The 22259-nt window shown below is 37.5% G+C and overlaps 1 protein-coding gene across 1 annotated transcript in view; it reads left to right on the top strand.

Moving 5' to 3' along the window:
* LOC130844412 (probable ATP-dependent RNA helicase DDX60) overlaps nucleotides 1-22259 on the top strand; it is a 74655-nt gene that overhangs the window by 19883 nt on the left and 32513 nt on the right. The window contains exons 10-19 of the mRNA XM_057720668.1: nucleotides 1547-1556; nucleotides 3202-3317; nucleotides 6818-7042; nucleotides 8798-8961; nucleotides 11263-11412; nucleotides 12298-12447; nucleotides 12927-13046; nucleotides 13563-13658; nucleotides 18324-18439; nucleotides 21656-21795. Coding sequence (XP_057576651.1) covers nucleotides 1547-1556; nucleotides 3202-3317; nucleotides 6818-7042; nucleotides 8798-8961; nucleotides 11263-11412; nucleotides 12298-12447; nucleotides 12927-13046; nucleotides 13563-13658; nucleotides 18324-18439; nucleotides 21656-21795 — 1287 coding nt within the window. The remainder of the gene's footprint in view (nucleotides 1-1546; nucleotides 1557-3201; nucleotides 3318-6817; nucleotides 7043-8797; nucleotides 8962-11262; nucleotides 11413-12297; nucleotides 12448-12926; nucleotides 13047-13562; nucleotides 13659-18323; nucleotides 18440-21655; nucleotides 21796-22259) is intronic.

Here is a 22259-nt window from a genome sequence, read left to right on the forward strand (position 1 = left end):
GTGTTTGCTCATTTACGTATTGATTTGCTTTTGTTTAAAGTGAGGATGTGGGAAAGGGAGCTGACGTCTATTAAGCACCCCTTCTGCTTTGCCCTTTGCGTGAATTTCCTATTGGTTTTCAGAATTGCCGCTTTGGGTGCCATCAATCTCATTGTCAGATAAGGTCCTGGGAAGGTAGCCTTAAATCACGTGATGGATTCCTATAGAAAGATTTGAATCCAGTTCTGTCTGTCTCTACAGTCAGGCATAGAGGACCTCTTATAATAATATCTTTATATATTTTCTACACAAAATATGAGTTTTGCTAAAATTCATGTGGAAGAACAAGCCTGTATATATGTAGACCTCAGGGGACTGTGATTGACAGATTAGACCGGCCTGTTTATGTGCAAAAAATTTTGTTTGGAACTTGAATGAAATATATAAAGGTTCTTTTCCATTTCAACTAATCAAAGATAACAGAAGTTATTTTATTACTGTTTCATTGTATTTATACTGATGATTAAATTTAGAAAATTTTATAAACTTTTGACTTACCTCCTTTGATCTATGGAAAAATTGGCATGCTTATTACTGTGATTCAGAATGAACATTTGTCTTTTCTGGATGTCATAGTGATTTCTTAACTATTTCTCACATGCATTCACTGTCAGTTGACATGAAATTCTACTTCACTCAATATGTATTTACATTAAAATGTGGAATGTAAATTTGATTAAAACAGTCTAATTTGCAGCAATTAATGCTATTAAAGTATTCATTTTGCAATAATTGATGAAAGGGTTTAGCTTTCCTGTTCTAGAGACAGTTGTATCACAATGGTAAATTATTATTAGTTTGGAGTTCAAACATTAATTCTATTCCTAAATACTACCAGGATCCAATCAAGAAATTCAGAAATCAGGACTCATTCCTCTGAGAGCTGAGATTGTAGAAGATTATGCTGGAGATATTATGTCAGAACTACTTTTTCTAAGCAGGTATTTAGAGAAAAACTTTGCTTGTTTGTGATATTTATATTTATATATTTATATATCATTGACTATGGTGAGCTGGATTTACTGTTGTGTATATCATACATATATGATTAAAACTTCACAGTGGGAAACTTTTTAAATTAATTAATTAATTAATTTTATTTATTTATTGGCTGCATTGGGTCTTCATTGCTGCACACGGGCTTTCTCTAGTTGCTGCGAGCGCGGGCTACTCTTCATTGTGGTGTACAGGCTCCTCATTGTAGTGGCTTCTCTTGTGGAGCACGGGCTCTAGGCATGTAGGCTTCAATAGTTGTGGCACATGGGCTCAGTAGTTGTGGCGCACGGGCTTAGTTGCTCCGTGGCATGTGGAATCTTCCCAGGGCAGGGCTCGAACCCGTGTCCCCTGCATTGGCAGGCGGATTCTTTACCACTGCGCCACCTAGGAAGTCCAGGAATTAAATTTTAATGAGACAGTAGATTTTACTTTATAAGTGATTGATTATTGTGATTTGTAATGCATTTATATAGCTTCTTAAATATCTCCTTTACAATTTTCTCAATTATAGGTATGATAAGGTAAGGGTATAATTAGAGGGGTGGGTGGCTGACCTGTGGTGGTAGCCAACATACAGAAATTACAGATGTAGATGAATCATCGATATGGGTCTTGAAATCATCAAGGATAATGAGAGAAGCAGTGAGGAGAGAGTCAGCTAGGTTTTTATCATCAAGGATAATGAGAGAAGCAGTGAGAAGAGAGAGAGTCAGCTAGGAAGAGGAACAAGGAGATAACATTTATTCATCATTTATCTGAATTCAGACTTACCTGTGTGCCCTACATTTTTTTTTTTTTTTTAGTTAACAAACTTCTTTTTTTTTTTTCCCCTCTTTTTTTTTTTTTTTTTTAGGGCTACACCAGGTTCAATCATCTGTTTTTATACACATATCCCCATATTCCCTCCCTTCCTTGACTCCCCCCACCTCGAGTCCCCCCCACCCTCCCCGCCCCAGTCCTCTAAGGCATCTTCCATCCTTGAGTTGGACTCCCTTTGTTATACAATAACTTCCCACTGACTATTTTACAGTTGGTAGTATATATATGTCTGTGCTACTCTCTCGCTTCGTCTCATTTTTATCTGCTACAGTCGGTCCATCGCATATCAAAGGCTTACATATCAATGCAGTGGAAAGGGAAACAGAGGTCCTGTCTGAACAGAGGAGCAAGGAAGGTGTTAAATTGCCTCCAGGCCCAGGAGTGAAGGAGAAAATGAAAGAAAAACCAGCCAAACTTGAAAAGGAAGCAAAGGACATAGAAAAGGTCCTGGGGAAGACTCAGGTTTAGTCGAAGAAAGTTAGGTAAAGGCAGTATTCAAAGGAGAGGCAGCGGGTGTAGGGGATTGCTGATGGCGGGGTCTAAGTTCCAGAGGACCCAGTGACAGGGTTTAGTGGCGTTACAGCAGTGGGTCTGTGTGAAGATTAGAGTCTGGCAATGACCGGTGTCAACTGCGGGAGTGTAGACTTTGGGTGAAGGATTAGAACAAGCTAAAATAATCCACAAGGATCGCTCCATTTCAGAAATATCTTTTGCAGGTGAAGCTGTATACTTAGTTATTATTTGGTACCTATTCAAGCCCATACACAAATTCTCAATACATACTTTTTATCACCATAGAGATGTCAGTTCTAGAGAGATTCTTTTCTATTTCTTGGCTGTTGCTTCATGAGATACATTCAATGCTTATTTATTTAATTAAATAATTTATTGGTTGTGTTGGGTCTTTGTTGCTGCACGCAGGCTTACTCTAGTTGTGGAGAGTGGGGGCTACTCTTCCTTGTGGTGCATGGGTTTCTCATTGCAGTGGCTCCTCTTGTGGCGGAACATGGGCCCTAGGGCGCACAGACTTCACTAGTTGTGGCACTTGGGCTCAATAGTTGTGGCTCACGGGCTCTAGAGTGCAGGCTGAGTAGTTTGTGGCGCACGGGCTTAGTCGCTCCGTAGCATGAGGGATCTTCCCGGGCCAGGGATTGAACCCGTGTCCACAGCCTTGGCGGGTGGATTCTTAACCACTGCGTCACCAGGAAAGTCCCACAGTCAATGCTTAAAAACATGTTTTGCTCATTTATAATTATAGTTCAGGGTATAAATATGTTCATGGCCTGCAGTAGAAACTAGGAAAAGCTTCCACGTGTGTTATTATGTGTTCTTCTTGTTTTTTCCCAGTGATGACCCAGCTGTGACATCTCTTTCTAAGAAGAGAGAGTTTGATGAGCTCACACACTGGCATTCCTCCAAGCCTCTCTGCGATGATTTTGAAAGGGCTAGATGCAACAGTGATGGTAAATGTAACTGATATCTGGTAAACATTTTCCACATTATTCGTTATTGAAGAATCATATCGTAGGTGTAAAAAAACAGACTTGTCTGAGATTAATGAAGTCCAAGCTCTCCTGTCCTCCGTCTCTCTCTCTCTGCCATCAGGCGAATTTCCAGCAGCTCCCACAGCAGGACTGGGGAGAAGCTAGTCTCTACAGTATGCAAAATGAGATTCCTTGGGAATTCTCTGGTGGTCCAGTGGTTAGGACTCTGTGCTCTCACTGCCGAGGGCCTGAGTTCGATCCCTGAAACTGAAATTCCACAAGCTGCTTGGTGTGGCCAAAAAAAAAGAAAAAAAAAAAGAGATTCTAATCCACATATTGGGTGGAAAAAACTGTTTTGTTGTCCAGAGAGGATTTTTAGCTTTTTATTTTTCTTAGCTTGCAACAACAATTTATATATTATTATTAAAGTTCCGTTAGTTTTTTTGTCCTTCTTGGTTAAAAATTGCTGTTCTGAGTCAGTGCTTTCATTAATAACATTATATTGTCATTGTTTGCCCAAATTAGTAATTCCATTAATTACGTGCCCTAAAATATTGTTTAGTAATTGTATTTGTTAAGCAAAATAAGTCTGAAATATGCAAGTAGTCTAAAAATTACTTGGCAGTGAGATATTATGGGCCAATATAGCTTGTAATTTTGTTATCTGCTTGGATATCAGACTGGTACAGCAAAATCAGTAGGGGAAAGATGCAAGGTCAGCTGCACACAAATAGGATTCCTCTGGCTTGGGGAGGGGCAGCTGGGTTGCTGCTGCTGGTCTGAGATGCTCACTCAGCCTCTGTCCTGTGAATTGAGACTCCGGGGGTGCAGCAGGGAACGTGCAGGAGAGGTGCCTGCTCTCGTCCTGCTGTCTAGCGGGAAAAGCAGATGATAATTCATCATCGAGATGCACATTCACAGTTAAGAGGATACTGCAGCCACATGCAAAGGGCCTCAAGGGCATAGGTTGGAGGGATTGAGGGATTTTCAAGCCAAATCTGGAAGGTAAAGGTAGTTAGCTGGGTGTGGTTGTGGGGGCACTGTGACAAGGGGTGGCCAGAGAGCCCGGAGTAGAGGGTGTGTGCAGGGACCCTGGACCACACAGGCGCTGAGACCCTTGCGGGGTCTTTGAGTAAATGAAGAGCAGCAGGAAGTCATCAAAACGTGTAAAGACATCATGAGGTTTACACTGTAAGAGAATTGCTTTGGCAGCAGCATGGAGAAAGGACACCTTCCCTTGAGCTGTGTCTAGTACTACTGCAGACTACCAACGACGAAGAGTAGTGGTAACACCTTGTTTCCAGAGTCCATTCTATGCAATCGCCTGGAATTTGATTGCGTTGTTTTAACCAAATGTTTCTGACCTAATTAGGCAGGGGAGAGCCCTTAGAGACTCTGTTTCCGAATTTGATGCCCTGGAAGAAAAAGAAGGGCAGAATCTCACCAATGGCTGCTTCTCTGGGATAGACCCATAGTGCCTGGTAGATTGTAATACAGTGAGAATGCAAGAAACGGAGGAGATTTAAATCCTTCCATGATGTTTAAATATGGCTCAAATAAATCACGTTTCTATGTGTCAATCTCTAACATGTCTATAATTAGATTAATGTGAGTTTTTAAGGGTAATTATCAAAACCTTCTCCATGAATGCTCTCTGAATGGAACTCTTCTCTTGTTTATAAATAGCATTGTCAACATTTTTTTAATAATTTATTTTTCTACAGCTAAATCCAGAGATGCCAAAGGAAGAAGGGAAGTGCAGAAATTACATCACTTTTACCACTTCTTTGGAAAATCTTTGGTAGGAAGTAACCGATCAGTAAGGATTACAAGAGAAAGAGCTCCACCAGCTCCAGAAAACTCTTCTGTGAAAAAGAAAAGACCCCACCAGGTGCATCTTTGGCCAGCAGGGCTCAGCCAGGGGGGCCCAGCTCCGCTCTTCCTGTGTGAGGACCTCGTTCACAACACCCAGAGTCCTGCACACTTATAATCTCACGAGTTATTACAGAAGAAAAACTCCTTTTTGAAAATAATAACTGTTGAATCACATACACTCTAAATGCTAAGCACAAATTACAAAGGATAAAATATTTTGTCCTCCTTTTAGAATATTTAGAAAATTAAGAAAAGTGGAATGAGGGAAACAAAGTCCTAATAGGACCTTCACACAGAGTTAAGCACTGTTGACATTTTGGAGAATCTCCTTGTAGTCAGTTTCCCTTTCAAATTATTAGACATCTCTGTTTTGAAACACAATTTTGTGGCTTTATAATCTTCTATAATATGGCCAGCCTATTATTTGTTAAATTATTTCCTTTTGAAATATAGAAAAATAAGAAGAAAAAGAGGAAAAAAGAATGTATCCTCACATCTGCAGATAACCGCTGTTAACATTTTGATATACAAACTTTGTCATTTTTATTCATATAGTATTTTTTGTTGTTTTTTTGTTTTTTAAAAACCTCTCTATGTTTTTAACCTCTTTCCCCACCTATCAATATATAATAGACACTTTTGTGTGTCATTAAATACACTTTCATAACAGTACATTTTTTCCCAAATTTTAAATAGCTTTTAAAAATGTGGTTATAAAGGTCAAATACATCCAATAAATTTAGGTTATCTAGAAAAGTATCAAAAAAGGAAAAAAGTCATTAAACTTTTGCACCACTCCCAAAAGTTACTTCTATAAACTCTCTGGTTACTATCCTTCCAAATGTTTTAATCTATACACAATTACAAACATGTACACAATTTTAAAGTTTACATGTGGCTTTATTATTTTTCCTCCATTAAACAATGTGCTTTGAAGAACTTTCAATTTCAATGAGCTAGGAATAAACTGTCCCTTTTAATATTTGCATAATATTCTACAACATATTTATTTTTCTATTTTTGTTGCTTATTATGTTTGTTATTTTACCATTTAACCGTGCTGTGAAAACATAATTTTATATGAATTTTCCTAGCCTTTCCAGTTACTCAGAGGAGGAACTCCTGGGTCAAAGAATATGAGAAATTTTAGGGCTTTGAAGATTCACTGAAACATTCTCATTTGAGAGGGCTATGCCAATTTTTATTCTTATTTTAACATTAATACAACTACTATTACTACTACTATGTTCCTGATTGTTATTGTTTTATCAAACTTTTATGGAAAAACAATGTGCTAAGTTACATAGTGAGTCACTGACCCAGCCAGGACTCCGGCACTTTTAATTTTTGATGATTCAGCTGTAATGGTAATGATAACATTCCTTGTGTAAAACACAGATATTTACATGTAATTATTTGGAACCCCTGAGGTACTATTGGGTGTGCTGCTTCATTGTCCTGAATGATAAACTAATGGCCTGAGATATTAAATGATTTTTTTCAAAAGTATCAAATGTATTATCCTGAAAACACCTGTTTGAATGATTTTTCTTTTTTGCATTTCTATGTTTTTTGTAAGACAAATGCAGAAAAATTTATTGAAGAAAACCAAAAAAGACAGCTGGCTAAACTAGAGAAGAGAGAGGAAGAAAGATGGAGTAACCTGTCCCTATTTATTGAAAAGGAAATTCAAGAAAATCCTGATTCTGGAATAAAAAGACTAGAAGATTTTCTCCAAAAGTGCCCTGTTAAAAGTATCAAATTTACTGCAGAAATGGTAGGGCTGGATGCCTGTTTCAAATTATGGATGGAACACTGTGTAAAACCAGGTATTTAAATATAGTAATTTTAGAAATTTCTTGTAATAGAAGGTCAGTAAAAACAGAGCAAGAGAGTCGCTTTCGGCCACCTGTTCTGATTCTTCTGTCCTGTGTGACTTCGGGGGCTATTTTTGATGTCTGCAGGACAGGAAGACTTCCTTCTGTCTGATCCATCTGTGAATCTGCTAGGTCTTGGTGGGTAGATTCAATGTGAAATACGATTCAGCAGACAGTCCTTCAAGGCCAGTCATGAACCAGGTTCCTCAGGTGCCCACGGGCTTCCTGCTCTGAGGGACTTAGTGATCAGGGTCTCAAGGGACTGAGACACATGCCAACTGACAGTGACACAGCCCGATACCCACAACCAGAGCTGTGCAGGTGCTCACATCCTCATGTAAATTCTCATTTCATTCCCACCATTTGATGGAGGTCCCATCACCCTAACACTGCCGGTAAGAAACTGAGGTTCCAAGAAAACAAATTGCGTTAATTATGTGCCCAAATGTCAGTGACAGAGGAAGGATTTTCATATAACACTCTTTCTCCACAGAATATGCACAAATTCAAAAATTACTAAACTGGGGCACAAAAGTATTGTGGGTATGGGCCAGAGAATGAACATTTTTGATTAAAGGGAAGATGAAAAATATTTATCTCTTAAATTTGGTCACAGGAAAGTAAATATGTGAAAGAGTAAAATATGGAACGGCTATCTATTTAAAAATGTCCATTCAGGGACTTCCTGGGTGGCACAGTGGTAAAGAATCAGCCTGCCAAGGCAGGAGACATGGGTTCGAGCCCTGCTCTGGGAAGATTCCACATGCCACGGAGCAACTAAGCCCGTGTGCCATAAAAAAAGAAAAAAAAAAAAAAAAGTCCACTCAGCCCATACTCCATATTAACCTTTAAGAGTAATAATAACTGCTGTCATTATTGTATCATTTTATATGGATTATTTTCTTTAATTCTTATGACAGCCATACGGAGTGAGATCTATTATTAGCATCTCCATTGTGCATATAAAGAAAATGGGGCTTAGACATGTAACTTTCCAAGTTCCTAAGTGAAGTGCAAGCAAGTTAAATTTTTAAATTTGAATTTGAGATAGACCATGAATTTTTTTAGTACAAGTGTGTGCCATGTAATATATATCCCCACTGGGTTTCCTGTATTTTTATTTGCAAAAGATAGCAACTCTTCTCCAACTCAGAGCCCACACCTTCACCCCTTTGCAACGTCAGTTGTGGTGAGTTCCTCAGTTATTGTGAGGGATTCATTCAAGAATGCCTTATTTATTTATTTATTATTTATTTATTTATGTATTTATTTATTTTATTGGCTGTGTTGGTCTTGGTTGCTGCACATGGGCTTTCTCTAGTTGCGGCAAGCAGGGGCTACTCTGCTTGTGTTGCATGGGCTTCCCACTGCGGTGGCTTCTCTTGTTGCAGAGCACAGGTTCTAGGCGTGTGGGCTTCAGTAGTTGCAGCACACGGCCTCAACAGTTGTGGCTCACGGGCTCTAGAGCGCAGGCTCAATAGTTGTGGCGCACGGGCTTAATTGCTCCGTGGCATGTGGGATCTTCCTGGGGCAGGGCTTGAACCCATGTCCCTGGCATTGGCAGGCGGATTCTTACCCACTGCGCCACCTAGGAAGTCCCAAGAATGTCTTTTTTGTAAACTCCTGCAATGAAGTTAAGTTAGCTTCAGGATTTTGTATCAATATCTTGCCTGACAAGTTATGCATGCCAATGTTTTATTTCAACAGAAGCAGAATCCAAAGATATAAGCATAGTAACTAACATGATGAAAAGGATTCACAGCATCTGTGAAAAATATTCAGAACTATTACAAAAGACACATCAACAAAAATTAGCCAAGTATCTAAAGTATATTGGGTTTGACAACTTGGCACACTCATTACGTCCTCAGGTAAATGCCACAGAAAATATTACATGCTGTTCCTGTATGTTAGAGTGTGTGTGTGTGTGTGTGTGTGTGTGTATGAAGTATTTTATGGAATGTATTCAGAATTTATGTCTGTTAGATTAATGGCAAGTCATGTATCATTCTGTATAGACACAGGTCTAATACATTTTATGGGTATGTCTTTACCTAGAATAAATGTTTTATACATACCAGGGCTCTGTGGTCTGAATGCTGTGTCCTCTCCCAAATCCATAAGTTGAAATTCTAACTCCCAGAGTGGTGGTATTTGGCAGCAGGGCCTCTGGAAGATGGTGAGGTCATGAGGGTGGAGCCCTCTTGAATGGGATTAGTGCCCCTATAAAGAGGCCTCAGAGCACTAGCTCACCCCTCCCATGTGAGGTTACAGTGAAGATGTGGCTGTCCCACAACAAGTCCTCACCAGACACCAGATCTGCCAACGCCATGGCCTTGGCCCTCCCGGTCCCCAAAACTGTGAGAAATAAGTGTTTGTTGTTTATAAGCCACCCAGTCTGTGACATTTTTGTTGTAGCAACCCAAGTGTACTGAAACCCCGAAGCTCTCATCTTACTTAAACTCTTCACCCAAGTTCTCAGGGCCCTGCCTGTCTGGTCCCTGGTTACCTTTCTGTTCCTGATTCTAACCATCTGTTTGTTGAGTGGACAGGATTCCTTTTCGCCTCAGAGCACTGCCTCAGCTGTTTCTTCAATAGGAGCGTTTATCCCTAGATCTCAGCATGGCTTACTCCTTTGGTTGTTAATGTTTTAAATGAAACATCATCTTATCAAAGAAACGTTGAGGCAGGCTGGCTTGGGACCACTCAGTCTTTAGGTGTGTCTCCCTCGCTCTTTCCCCATCCACGAAATCACACAAAAAATCCTTATTTCTCTTTCTTAACATCATCTGTCAACTACCTGAATTTTCTGTGTATGTTTGCTCATTAGTTTATTGTTTGTTTCTTAAAATTAGAATGTAAGTTTCATAGAAGCAGGGCCCTTTTCAGTCTTATTTTTTACTGCCTTTTCCACAGTAAGTTGTTTTTTTTTTTTAATAAATTTACTTATTTTTTGTCTGCATTGGGTCTTCATTGCTGCGCATGGGCTTTCTCTTGTTGAGGCGAGCGGGGGCTACTCTTCCTTGTGGTGCACGGACTCCTCACTGCTGTGGTTTCTCTTGTTGTGGAGCATGGGCTCTAGGTATGCGGGCTTCAGTAGTTGGGGCTTGTGGGCTCAATAGTTGTGGCTCGAGGGCTCTAGAGCGCAGGCTCAGTAGTTGTGGTGCACGGGCTTATTTGCTCCTCAGTATGTGGGATCTTCCTGGACCAGGGATTGAACCCATGTCCCCTGCATTAGCAGGCAGATTTTTAACCACTGCACCACCAGAGAAGTCCCACAGTAAGTTTCAAATGTTTGTTTAAAAAGGGAAAGAAAGAAGAAATAAAGAAAGGAGGGAAGGTAACAAAAGAAAATAATTCTCCCAGAGAGACTTGTTGGAAAATTGTGTTATTTATTTGGGAGATTTCTGAAGACTTCGGGAAAGAATTACATTTACCCTCAGAGAGATGGATCAAGTTAATTTTGTTTTTCCTTAGGAAAATTTCACTTACAATTACTTCTATTACATATTCTTACATGTACTGACTCTATGAAATGTATTTGTTGTCAGTGGTTACTTTGAAAGTGTCTATTTGAAGAGAAAATATTTTTCAAGTCAGAATAGCTCTCCAAGTAATAACTTGAGAACCACAGAGACAGGGCAGCTGTCTAATGTGCTAATTATAGAGATTTTTAGAAGAATATTTTTTCTATCAAAGATGACCTTTCAAAATTGAGGAATCCCTTAATGGAAACAAATTTTATTGTGTGTGTTGGGGGGAGTTCATATTTAACAATTATCAGAGTATGTTGACTTGTAATTAAAAGATTAATTTCTTGTAAGTCAATCAAAAAAAAGAAATAAAAAAGAGAAAGATTAATTTCATATTGCATTTTGCTTATATTCTTATGGAACATAGTCCTGCCACATAAAATAGCATTTAAAAATACTGTAGTGAAGATACAGTATCTATGTTCCGTGTATCAGAATTGATAAATAGAATAGAAGTATTACCCTTTGTTTACCATGACGTTGTGTTATACAGTCTTAAGACTTGTAAGATATTGAGAGAAAAATGGAACAATAATCTTATGGATGCAAAGCAAACTACAACACGATTATTTTTTTGCCCAGATTAGAAATTGTAAAATAATACAAATACCTAATATGTGATGCTTGTTTTAGGGGAAGGAGTCCGGTACTGAGAAGGATATTTCCAAATACTCAGTTCACATGGGAGCAGCCCGCTTTCAGTTAACATACATGGGTCCTTACTTGTTTCGGGAAGAAAGAAGTGACCCAGACCCCAGGGTGCATCATTTTATACCAGACACGTGGCAGGTATTTATTGAAAGATCTGTAGCTTGGAAAAGGGAAGAAACCTGGTAGAAACAGGCGGTTCAGGTCTCACTGGGAGCAGCAAAGTTGGGGAATGTAAATCATTATAGAATGTGATGTAATGCCAGTGAAAATAAACCATGTTTTGACCTAAGAGATAAAGGAGTATAGCAAAGAATGGGTGGAAATTAAAAAAAACAAAATATTGGTTCTATTGCATGGTAGAGCCTGGACTAAAAACAAAGTACTGTCACTCTGGTCGGAACATTCTTAACCATTGCACTAGGTAATTATAACATGTATCCACTTAATATCACATGCAAAATATGCTGCCTGATGTTAAAGAATGTATATTTGGCAAGAGTTTACTGCTTTTTAACAGTAGTTGTGCTTTTAGATTGTTCACATGTTAAACCACAGTCATTCATAACATATGATAGGTCACCAGTATATGGCCTATTGTACACATGCATTTGAGGGGAAAACTGCCCTTTCGTACACCTTATTCATTTGCTGACCCTGCATTTATAAACAGAAAAATGGGAATATAAATAACAGCATTTGGGTAATTCTGACTTCAGCCCGAGGTGCCCCAGTTCACGTTAAAAAGAATGCAGAGGCCTGGACTGCACGGTTTCCTGAGCAGTCCCCTTGCCATGGAGTCTGTTTGTTAGGACATTTTTATCCAAGTTTAAGTGCTGAGTTTTGAAGGAAAAGGTGAGGCGTGAGCCGAGTTCTTTCCAAACAATAGAAAACAGTGATTCCCTTGACCCCTGTGTGTCACAGGGAAGGGTGAACACTAATTGGCCTTAGAGACAGTCGAAGCTAAATGAACATTTGACGTTCATATGCATTTTTAAAGAGAAGTGTGGTATTTTTCTTACCTAGAGGGAGCTCCTGGACATCGTGGACAAGAACGAGTCTGCAGTCATAGTGGCTCCCACGTCCTCAGGGAAGACCTATGCCTCCTACTACTGCATGGAGAGGGTGCTGCGGGAGGGTGACGAGGGGGTGGTCGTGTATGTGGCCCCCACCAAGGTACATCCCAGGACTGGGGGTCATCCGAGGGTGACAAGGGGGTGGTCGTGGACGTGGGGGGCGTGGGGGGCCCTCCAGGCACCGCCTCCCCTGCAGTTTGTGCCCTTGATCCCAGGGAGATGCAGGTTACAGGTGTGAGCACCTGTGCTGTGTGACCTGGAGCCGGTTTCTTACCTTGTTTCTCCACCTGCTCAGAGGGGACAGTGATGCTTCTTTCATCCTGTTGTTCTTTGCCTTAAATGAGAGGATGCACGTAAAACAGCTAATATATTGCTTGGTTTCAAACCATGACCCATAAGTGATACCATTCACATTTAATTTTTATTAATTTTATTGCTTGAACCTCTGTTGGTCCAGCAGTTATTAAAAGGCAGGATTTTTTTGCTAGTAAATTTTTGCAGATATTGGCTTACTTTAAACCATTTATATAGTGTTGTCAGTCATTACTGAATAGCAGATTCTATCTTTTATGACTTCAGGCTCTTGTGAATCAAGTGGTTGGAACAATCTGCAGCTTATTTACCAAAGCCCTGCCCAAAGGATTAGTGGTGTGCGGAGTTTTTACAAGAGATTACCGTCACGACACCTTGAATTGTCAGGTATGTCACAGACATGCACACAGGTACGACTGCACCCAGGAGGCACATCAAGGTTTGGATGTGACGATAGATGAACTAAATTCACAATTACCTGGAAAAATAGATTTATATTTGGACAGATTATTATATGATTTTTCTTATTTAATAATTGTAACAACTTCCAAATAATTGTATTTTCTATACATGCTAGAGTGTTTTCCTTTTCTGAAATTTACATGTGAACACGCAGCCTCCTTCAATAGGGGTGGTTTCAAATTGTGATGATGTTATATTCCCAATGTACCATGTGAGAGAATATTTCTTAATGAAATGAGCTTACTCCTTTTGAATGTGTCACCCACAACATGTATCTGTTATACAAATTTGCTTTTTTTTTCTACAAATGAGATTGCTCTTTTAATGGAAATGCCAACATGAACATACTGTGTGATCTAAAATATTTTATTAGCATTAAAACTTAAAGCTTGAGCTTTAAAAAAAAATCAAGTAAATGATTCCTTAATTTTTCTTTAACAGATATTGGTGACAGTGCCTCAGTGTTTGGAAATACTTTTGCTATCCCCTCATAGTCAAAAGTGGGTGAAAAGGATGAGATATGTCATATTTGATGAGGTATGTCACCTTTCACTTTCATTATCACAACTAAATATTTTTGTGCATATTAAAATACGTAATTTATGTATTTTAGAAAATAAGACAAACATTTGAATAGTTATTAAGATAATAATGCAATTTTTGGAAGGGATAGACTCTGTGTGTTAGTGATAAAATATAAATCTGGAAGGAGCTGGGAATGGAAAAATGGAAAAAATTAAGATTCAGAATGATCATAGCAGAGAAAAAATACTGGACACACCAATGGTTGATTAGTGATAGACTTTCATTTTCTTTTAGCCAACAAACTTTTATCCTACTGAATCAACTATCTTCTAAGAGTTACTTTCCTATTTGTCTATGACCATGTGCATTCATGGCAAAAATTAGTCACGTTTTCTCTATTGCTGGTTAAAAAATGCCTCATACTTCCAGCTACCATTAGTTTGATGAATAATACTACGAAGGAAATAAAAAAACACAAATAAGCAAACAAAATAAGCAGAGACTAAAATAAAGAAATTAGGCAGGCTGCAAATTTAGGAAGATGGAGTTGTAATTTGAATATTAATTTTGTGTCCTTTTCTAGTATGATTGCATTAGTCTTTTCTAATTCATTAATGTATTGAAGGTTATATTTTAATCTTAAAGTGCTACTTTAGCATGCTTGGAAGATTTTTTTTTTATCATTCAGTTTAAAATATGTTTTAATTTCCATCATGATTTAGTGTTTGGTCCATGGGTTATTTAGAAGTATATTTCTTAATTTCCAAATATCCTTTTTTTTTTTTTTTTACTATATTTTTATTTTGTATTTCTAGCATAGTTACATTTAGGTCAAGACTATATCCTTACATTTTTTCATCCTTTAAAATTAAAATTAATAAATAATTTTTATGTCAGCAACATTTGTTGAGAAAATGAGACAAACAAGCATTTTTAATAGCAATTATAATAGGATAAAATATATGAAGTACTTTTTGAAATAAATACTTAAAAAGGTGTGCAAAAAAGTTTTAAAAGAAATCTTTAAACTTTACTCAGTAATATTTAAAAATAATTTTTAAAAAGTTTTTATTGAAATATAGTTGATTTACAGTGTTGTGTTAGTTTCAGGTATACAGCAAAGTGATTCAGTTTATGTGTGTGTGTATATATATATAAATATATATATATTTTAGATTACTTACATTTTAGGTTATTACAAGGTAGTGAGTATAGTTCCTGGTGCTATACAGTAGGTCCTTGTTGGTTATCTATTTTAGATATAGTACAAAATAATTTTTTTAGAAATAAAATGAATAGAGGGACATAGGCAAATAGTCTATGTTTTTGTATTGGAAAATTCAATACTATGTTTACTCCAATTATGATTATGATTAAGGCTGATCAGTTTGGACTCACATATTACTAGGTCCCCAAACTGTTGCATAGATTCAGCACAACTACAGTAAAAACTCATAGATTATTTTCTGTCCTTCTGTGTTTGTGTGTGTGTGTATGTGTGTATATGTTGCATTGTGGGGAGGGAGTTGATTACCTGATTCTGAAATTTACATGAAAATGCAAAAGGAAAAAAGTAGCCAAGATATATTTGGAAAAGACCAAAGTGGGCAAACTTGCCCTGTCAGGTCTCAGGATTTATTATACACCTGTCCCAGAGAGCCCAGAAACAGGACTCCATGTAGACATTTTAAGGAAAAAGTGGCCCTATGAACAGTTTTGAAAAAATTGGAAATCCATATCGAAAATAAATTTGTCCCATTAATGCACAAAATCAATTCTAAAAATTTAAAAGCATAAATATGAACAGCAAATGAATGAAACTTTAGAACATGTATTTGTAATTTAGGACTGGCAATGAACTCTCATTCAGAATATATAAAGATTTCCTTTAAAATAATGAGAAAAGCCACTCACAAGAGATTTCCATATACCCTCTACACCTCTGGGAAGAAACTCAACTAAACAACATAATTTAACATCACACTGAGACACACCCAGTAGACAGTAAACATCAGGATCTGACCTTGGAGAGACACAGAAGAAGAGAAGAAGAAGGGCTCATTTCTTTTATTTTCTTTATTGAAGTATAATTGCTTTACCATGTTGTGTTAGTTTCTGCTGTACAGCAAAGTGAATCAGCTATATGTATACATATATCCCCTCCCTCTTGGATGTCCCTCCCACCCCACCCCCATCCCACCCATCTAGGTCATCAGAGAGCATGGAGCTGAGCTCCCTGTGCTATACAGCAGGTTCCCACTAGTTATCCGTTATACACATGGCAGTACACATACATCAGTCCCAATCTCCCAGTTTGTCCCACCCTCCCCTCCCCGCCTCCGTATCCACACGTCCATTCTCTATGTCTGTGTCTCTATTCCTGCCCTGCATATGTGAATCTAGAAAAATAGTACAGATGAACCTATGTCCAGGGAAGGGCTCATTTCTGCTGGTAGGAGCCACGCTGGGAATCATTTTGGAAAGTCTAATGAAAATGACAGTACCTTATGAGCAAGGAATTCCAATTCTGAGTCTGTACTCTGGGATCGGAGAATCAAGATTTAAGATCTTCAAAAATAAGACAGATTATAGAAGTCTCACACGTGGACCAGGAGAAATGTACAAAATGGTCGTGGTGCCAACTCAAATATGCATCAGAGTAGAAATAGGAAACACAAAATGTGGTGCATTCGTGGGATAGAACACAGAGAGCAGTGAAAATGAATACGATGTAGAACAATCTTAACATCTTATCACTGAAAAATGGAAGCTGGACCCAAAAGGACACATGCTATATACCTCCAACTACAAAACCTTGGAAAACTGTTGAAAACAACTTATTTTGTTTATGAATATACAATAGGCATATATAAAGAAGCAAAATGAAAAAAGAAGTCAAAATTGAAAAAAATACAGCTTTGAAACAATCCAGGAAAGAGGCTGTTTTAGTATGGAATTCTGAGGTGCTAGAAATATTTACCTTGTTTTATGGGGATGTTTGCTTTACCTTGTTAAGCTGAATGATACTTTGTTAATATCAAAGTGTTTTCTATAACTTGTTGAACGTTATGTTTCACAATAAAACAAAGGTTTAAAAAAGAATGCAGAGGTTGACTTAGATATAGATAATATACACATCTTGCTATACATACAATTATAATAGCTACCAGCATGTTAATGTTTACTGTGGATACTTGGTTTAAACAATGCCCAGCTATAAAGCCATTTACTCTTCGGAAAAAAGAAACTGCGAAGAAGTTACTACTATTATGGTTACTGAGTTGAGACAAAGAGAGATTAATTTTCCCAAGCCTTCCCGGTGTTGATGGTAGAACCAGAATGAGGATTCAGGCAACCTGCTTCTATTTTCTGTGCTTTTCGTGAAGCACAGACATACTAAGCCATCTCTAAAAAGATGAGATTAAATATGCTCAAGCATATCACTGAATTAAAAAGCTGCAAAATGTTTTATGTAAAATTATTTTCACTCTTATCTTTTGCATCGTTGGTGAAAATACTAACGAGTGCTTCTCCTACTTTGTTATAAACTCCACCTTCCTCTCTGACGTATCATTCTTTGGCACAACAAACACACATCATACTGGTTGTATTTTACTAAAATGACATAGTTATCAATGTATTTCTGATGTCCTTTACACGTGCTTTTCCTGGTTTTTTTTTCTCCCTATTTTGACCAAAAACTCCTTGAAAACTTCTCTTTACCTCTCCACAGTACCTGCTTCACAGTGACCTATCAAGGATAAAGGCTTCAGTAAAGATCAGAAGTAAAGCATAAGTGGAGGACTTTTGAAATTGAGTTATTTAGCTTCCCCCCCTCTTTTTTGTATGCTATTAAATATATAGGGTATACGAGGGTAGGTCAAAAATTATCCGTGCTCTGGTGTAGAATTTATAGAAGTTTCAATATAATCAGAGTGCGGATAATTTTTGACTCACTCTTGTATATATAAGCATCTAGTTTTGGTGAATAAAATTTTATTATTAGTTAAGAATTTTATAGAAATTATTTGATATGAAATCTTGTAAAGTGGTTCTTGCTTGCATAGATTATCATGAATTGCACGTTTCATTGTGGCAATTGAGTAAGCCAACCCTGCGTTCACCTTGCCCTCGTTTATATTCAGGAAACTCCAGGTTTCTAACCAGTGTAGAATAAGTGCTCTTTGTGTATTTACAGACTGAAGCCTGGAGTAGTTAATTTATTTCAAGTTACTTTATTTTATAAACATTGCTATCTGTTTCAGTGGTGGGATTAGTGACACGTGAGTAAATGTTTTATTTTTAGAGAGGTTTTTCTTCATCTTGTTATCTTTTTATGACAATCTATAGTTTGCCAATATTTCCTTTGTACATAAAAGTTACAAAGTGTGTTCTCATTGATGAGTGTTATTACCATGGCATATAACGATCTTTATTAGAGTTCAACCATCATAATGCAAATTAGAGCAAGTCACCTCTCAATCTGTTTTTGGTAAAGTCTCAAATCTACTTTAATTCTTCTCAAAAACATGTTGGTTTTTTTGGACCAGCTTCGTCAGTGGATGAATGGACATTGCTAGACGTGAGAGAGAGGTAAATTCTGGTCGCATACTCTGTCACCATTTTGGAAAAAGTTGTAACTGCTTTTATATTGAGTCTGTTTAACCACCTCGCCAGGTTCACTGTCTCGGGGGAGAAATCGGAGCAGAAGTTTGGGAACATCTTCTTGCCATGATTCGGTGCCCCTTTCTGGCACTTTCTGCTACCATCAGTAACCCCGAACACCTCACTGAGTAAGCCTGGGTGTCAGTTACACTCATCCTTGCCACTGCTAATGGATAGGTAACTCTAGCTTGTCAAAATGACAGAATGACGAAACAAAATCCCTAAGATGTAGTTACTTTGAATTTGGTTATTTTTTAACTAGAAAGCATTTCCTCATATCTTCTGAATAGATGTAATTTACATACTTACCTGGTCTCTCAAGAATTTTGTGTGTGATTTGATTTTCCTGTTTATAGAGTGATATTTAGCTCCTCAGACAATTGCATAAGGCAGTTTGGAACTACCCTTCAGAATATTTGCACAGTGCTCCTCTATGTGAAACACCAAAAGAAGCTTTCAGAATGGGTAACACATAGAGCAGAAAAGGAGATAACAGATGTGTTGTTTCAGTGCCTCTCATAAGGAACCTCCAAGTATCATTTCTTGGCAATTGTATAAAAGTAACAACAGATTCAACCCTGTGAATACAAATATAGTTTTTTCTTTTTAATTAATGATTTAAACTGGAAAAAAAAAACTTCACCCATTTCTCCCATTTCTCAGCCCCTACCTCTGGCAACCACCAAACTGTTCTCTATGAGCTTGTTTGCTGCTATTGTTTTAAGATTCCACATAAAAGAGAGATCATGTGGTATTTGTCTTTTTCTATCTGACATATTTCACTTAACATGATGTCCCCCAGGTCCATCCACATTGCTGCAAATGGCAAGATTTCCTTATTTTTATGGCTGAATAACATTTTCTTGTGTATACGTGTATATATCACATGCATGTACCATAAATAGCGTTTTCTTTATTCATGGATGACAATTGTAAATAAAGTTCAGTGAACATGGGGGTACAGATATCTTTTCAAGTTAGTGTTTTCCTTTTCTTTGGATAAATACCAAGAAGTGAAATTGCTGGATCATACGGTAGTTCTATTTTTAATTTTTTGAGGAAACTCCATACTGTTTTCCATTTACATTCCAACTGACAATGCAGGAGGATTTCCTTTTCTGTACATCCTCACCAACACATGTTATTTGTAGATTTTTTGATGATAGCTAGTGTCACAGTTGTGAGGTGGTACCTCACTGTGGTTTTGATTTATATTTCCCTGATGATTAGTGATGTTGAGCAGCTTTTCATGTGCCTTTGGGCCATCTATATGTCTTCTTTGGAAAAATGTCTTTTCAAATCTTCTGCCTATTTTTTTGATGGATTTTTTTTTGCTGTTGAGTTCTATGCATTATATATATACTTTGGATACTAGCCCCTTAGCAGATACATGATTTCCCTGCTGTTTTTGTACTTGCTCTCTGTTTCTGTCTTTATCTCTTGCTCTCTTCCTTTGTGTTTTGATGAATTTCTTTGGTGGTATGCTTAAATTTCGTTCTCTTTATATTTTGTGTATTTACCATAGTTTTTTTTTGCTTTTTGCTTACCAGGAAGCTTACATATAACAGCTTTTACCTGTAACAATCTGAGTTATTAACAAACATGTTTGATCTCATTCTAAAGCTCAGCATTTTTACTGTCACCACCACCATGTTTAATGTCTTTGATGTCACATTTTACATCGTTTTCTCTTGTTTGTCCCTTAATTAATTATTGTGATTATAGTTATTTTTACTATCTTGTCTTTTAACCTTTATACTGGCTTTATAAGTGATTAATCTACTACCTTTACTATATATTTACCTTTCCAGTGAGATTTATTGATTTATGTATATTCTTGTTACTAATTAGCACCCTTTTTCAGTTTAAAGGAGTCCTTTTAACATTCTGGAATATTTTCTATTTCTCATTCAATTCTGAATGATAATTTTTCTGGGTAGAGTTTTCTTGGTTGGAAGTTGTTTTGTTTTGTTTTGTTTTGTTTTTTGTTTTTGTTTTTTGTTTTTTTCTCTCTCTCTTTTTTTCTTTGTCTGAGCACTTTGAATAGTCATGCCACTCTCTTCTGGCCTGCAAAGTTTCTGCTGAAAAACTTGCTGATAGTTTTATGGGGGTTCCCTTATAAAAAGTTGTCTTTCTCTTGCTTCTTTTAATATTCTCTCCTTGTCTTTAACTTTTGATATTTTACCTGTAATGTATCTTGACATGGGTCTCTTTGGGTTCATCTTATTTGGAGCTCTCTGGAGTCTTGGACCAGGATGTGTGTTTCCTTCCCCAGGTTAAGTGGAGGTTTCAGCCATTATTTCCTCAAACAAGCTTTTTGCCTCTTTCTCTCTCTCTTCTTTCTGGAATCCTGTGATGCCACTGTGAATCCACTTGCTGTTGTCCCATAAATCACTGAAGCTATCTTTGCTTGTTTCCTTCTTTCTTCTTTTTGATGCTCTGAGTTTCACTGTCTTGTCTTCAAGTTGACTCCTCCTTTCTTCTGCTTCATCTACTCTGATGTTGAACCCCTCTAGTGCATTTTTCAGTACAGTTATTGTATCTTTAGCTCTGTGACTTCTCTTTGGTACTTTCTTATATTTTCTGTCTCTTTGCTTTAGTTCTCACTGTTTATCCTTTCTTCTCCCCAGTTCTGTGAGCATCTTTTTGACCATTGCTTTGAACTCTTTATCAGGTAAATTGCTTATCTCCATCTCTTTAAGTTTTTTTTTCCCCCCCGAGGTTTTATCTTGTCCTTTCATTTGGGACATATTCCTCTATTTCTTCATTTTTCTTGATTCTCTGTGTTGGTTTCTATACAGTAGGTGAAACAACCACTTCTCCCAGCTGTGAAGGAGGAGGGTCACGTAGAGGATGAAACTTGTCATTCAGCTGTGCCCCAATAGGGTTGTCTCTCAAACTTTTGTGCTTGTCCAAGCAGCCTATTGTACTATTAATACCTCCCAGTAGTTGAGGATGTGTCCAGACCTGTCAATGTCCCTAAGGGGAGGGTCTGAGCACCTAAATTCCTGGGGCTGAAAGCCAGACCCCAGGCTTTTACAATTATGCAAATGTACACAGTCCTGTGAAACCACAGGCATAAGCCCCACTGGCCACCAGAGTCAGACAATCGGGAGGTATCTCCTGGGTGGTAGTCACAAAAATTGGGGCTACAGACAAGTATATGGGTTAAAATAAACATACAGTTTTATAATACAAAAAAAGTAAACATAGTTTTAATATGTTCAATTTTTAGAAATTTTTATTCTCTTAAAATCACTTTTTAATGATTTTTCTTAGAAAACCATTGATTAGAGATTTGTTTTTCTGTGAAAATAATATCTTTCTTTTTTTTTTATAACTAGGTGGTTGGTGTTAATTAAAAGATACTGGCAACATGTTGAGAGCACTGTGGACAATTCTGGTTCATCACAAAATGCCTTGAAAGATTCAAAGAAACAACAGAGAAAAACAGCAGAAAAGCCATCATACAAAGTTAGGCTGGGTATGAATATCTTAACCCAGGAGAAGTGGAGCTCAGAATTACTGACCACACTCTACATGTTTGCCACATAATCAGGCATCATGTTGCAAACCTTTTGGTCTTTATGAAAACTCTGAAAGGAAATCCACGTAATTTCATTTACATAGGAACTAAAATGAGTAAGAAATTTAGCTCTAGGAGAGTGACATGCTGAAGTCCACACAGCTATTAATGGTGGATTTATTCAACTTGAAGATCAAGCTCTTTCCAAAGATTCTCTGCTTTGAAATAATATAAATTCCTGCTTGATGCACTGTGGTTAGGGATGGGATTGTAGCAAGGATAACTGTTTCTCTCCCTATCCTATAAGGAAACATTAAAGGCAAAAACACATGAGAAGGGCGTTTTGGCTTCTTGGAAAATGATTGCTTCAGAGTAGCCAGTGTCACTTGTGGGCTAGTTCGATGCTGTCATAATCATCACTT

The sequence above is a fragment of the Hippopotamus amphibius genome, chromosome 2 (assembly GCF_030028045.1).
Source record: "Hippopotamus amphibius kiboko isolate mHipAmp2 chromosome 2, mHipAmp2.hap2, whole genome shotgun sequence".
NCBI lineage: Eukaryota > Metazoa > Chordata > Mammalia > Artiodactyla > Hippopotamidae > Hippopotamus > Hippopotamus amphibius.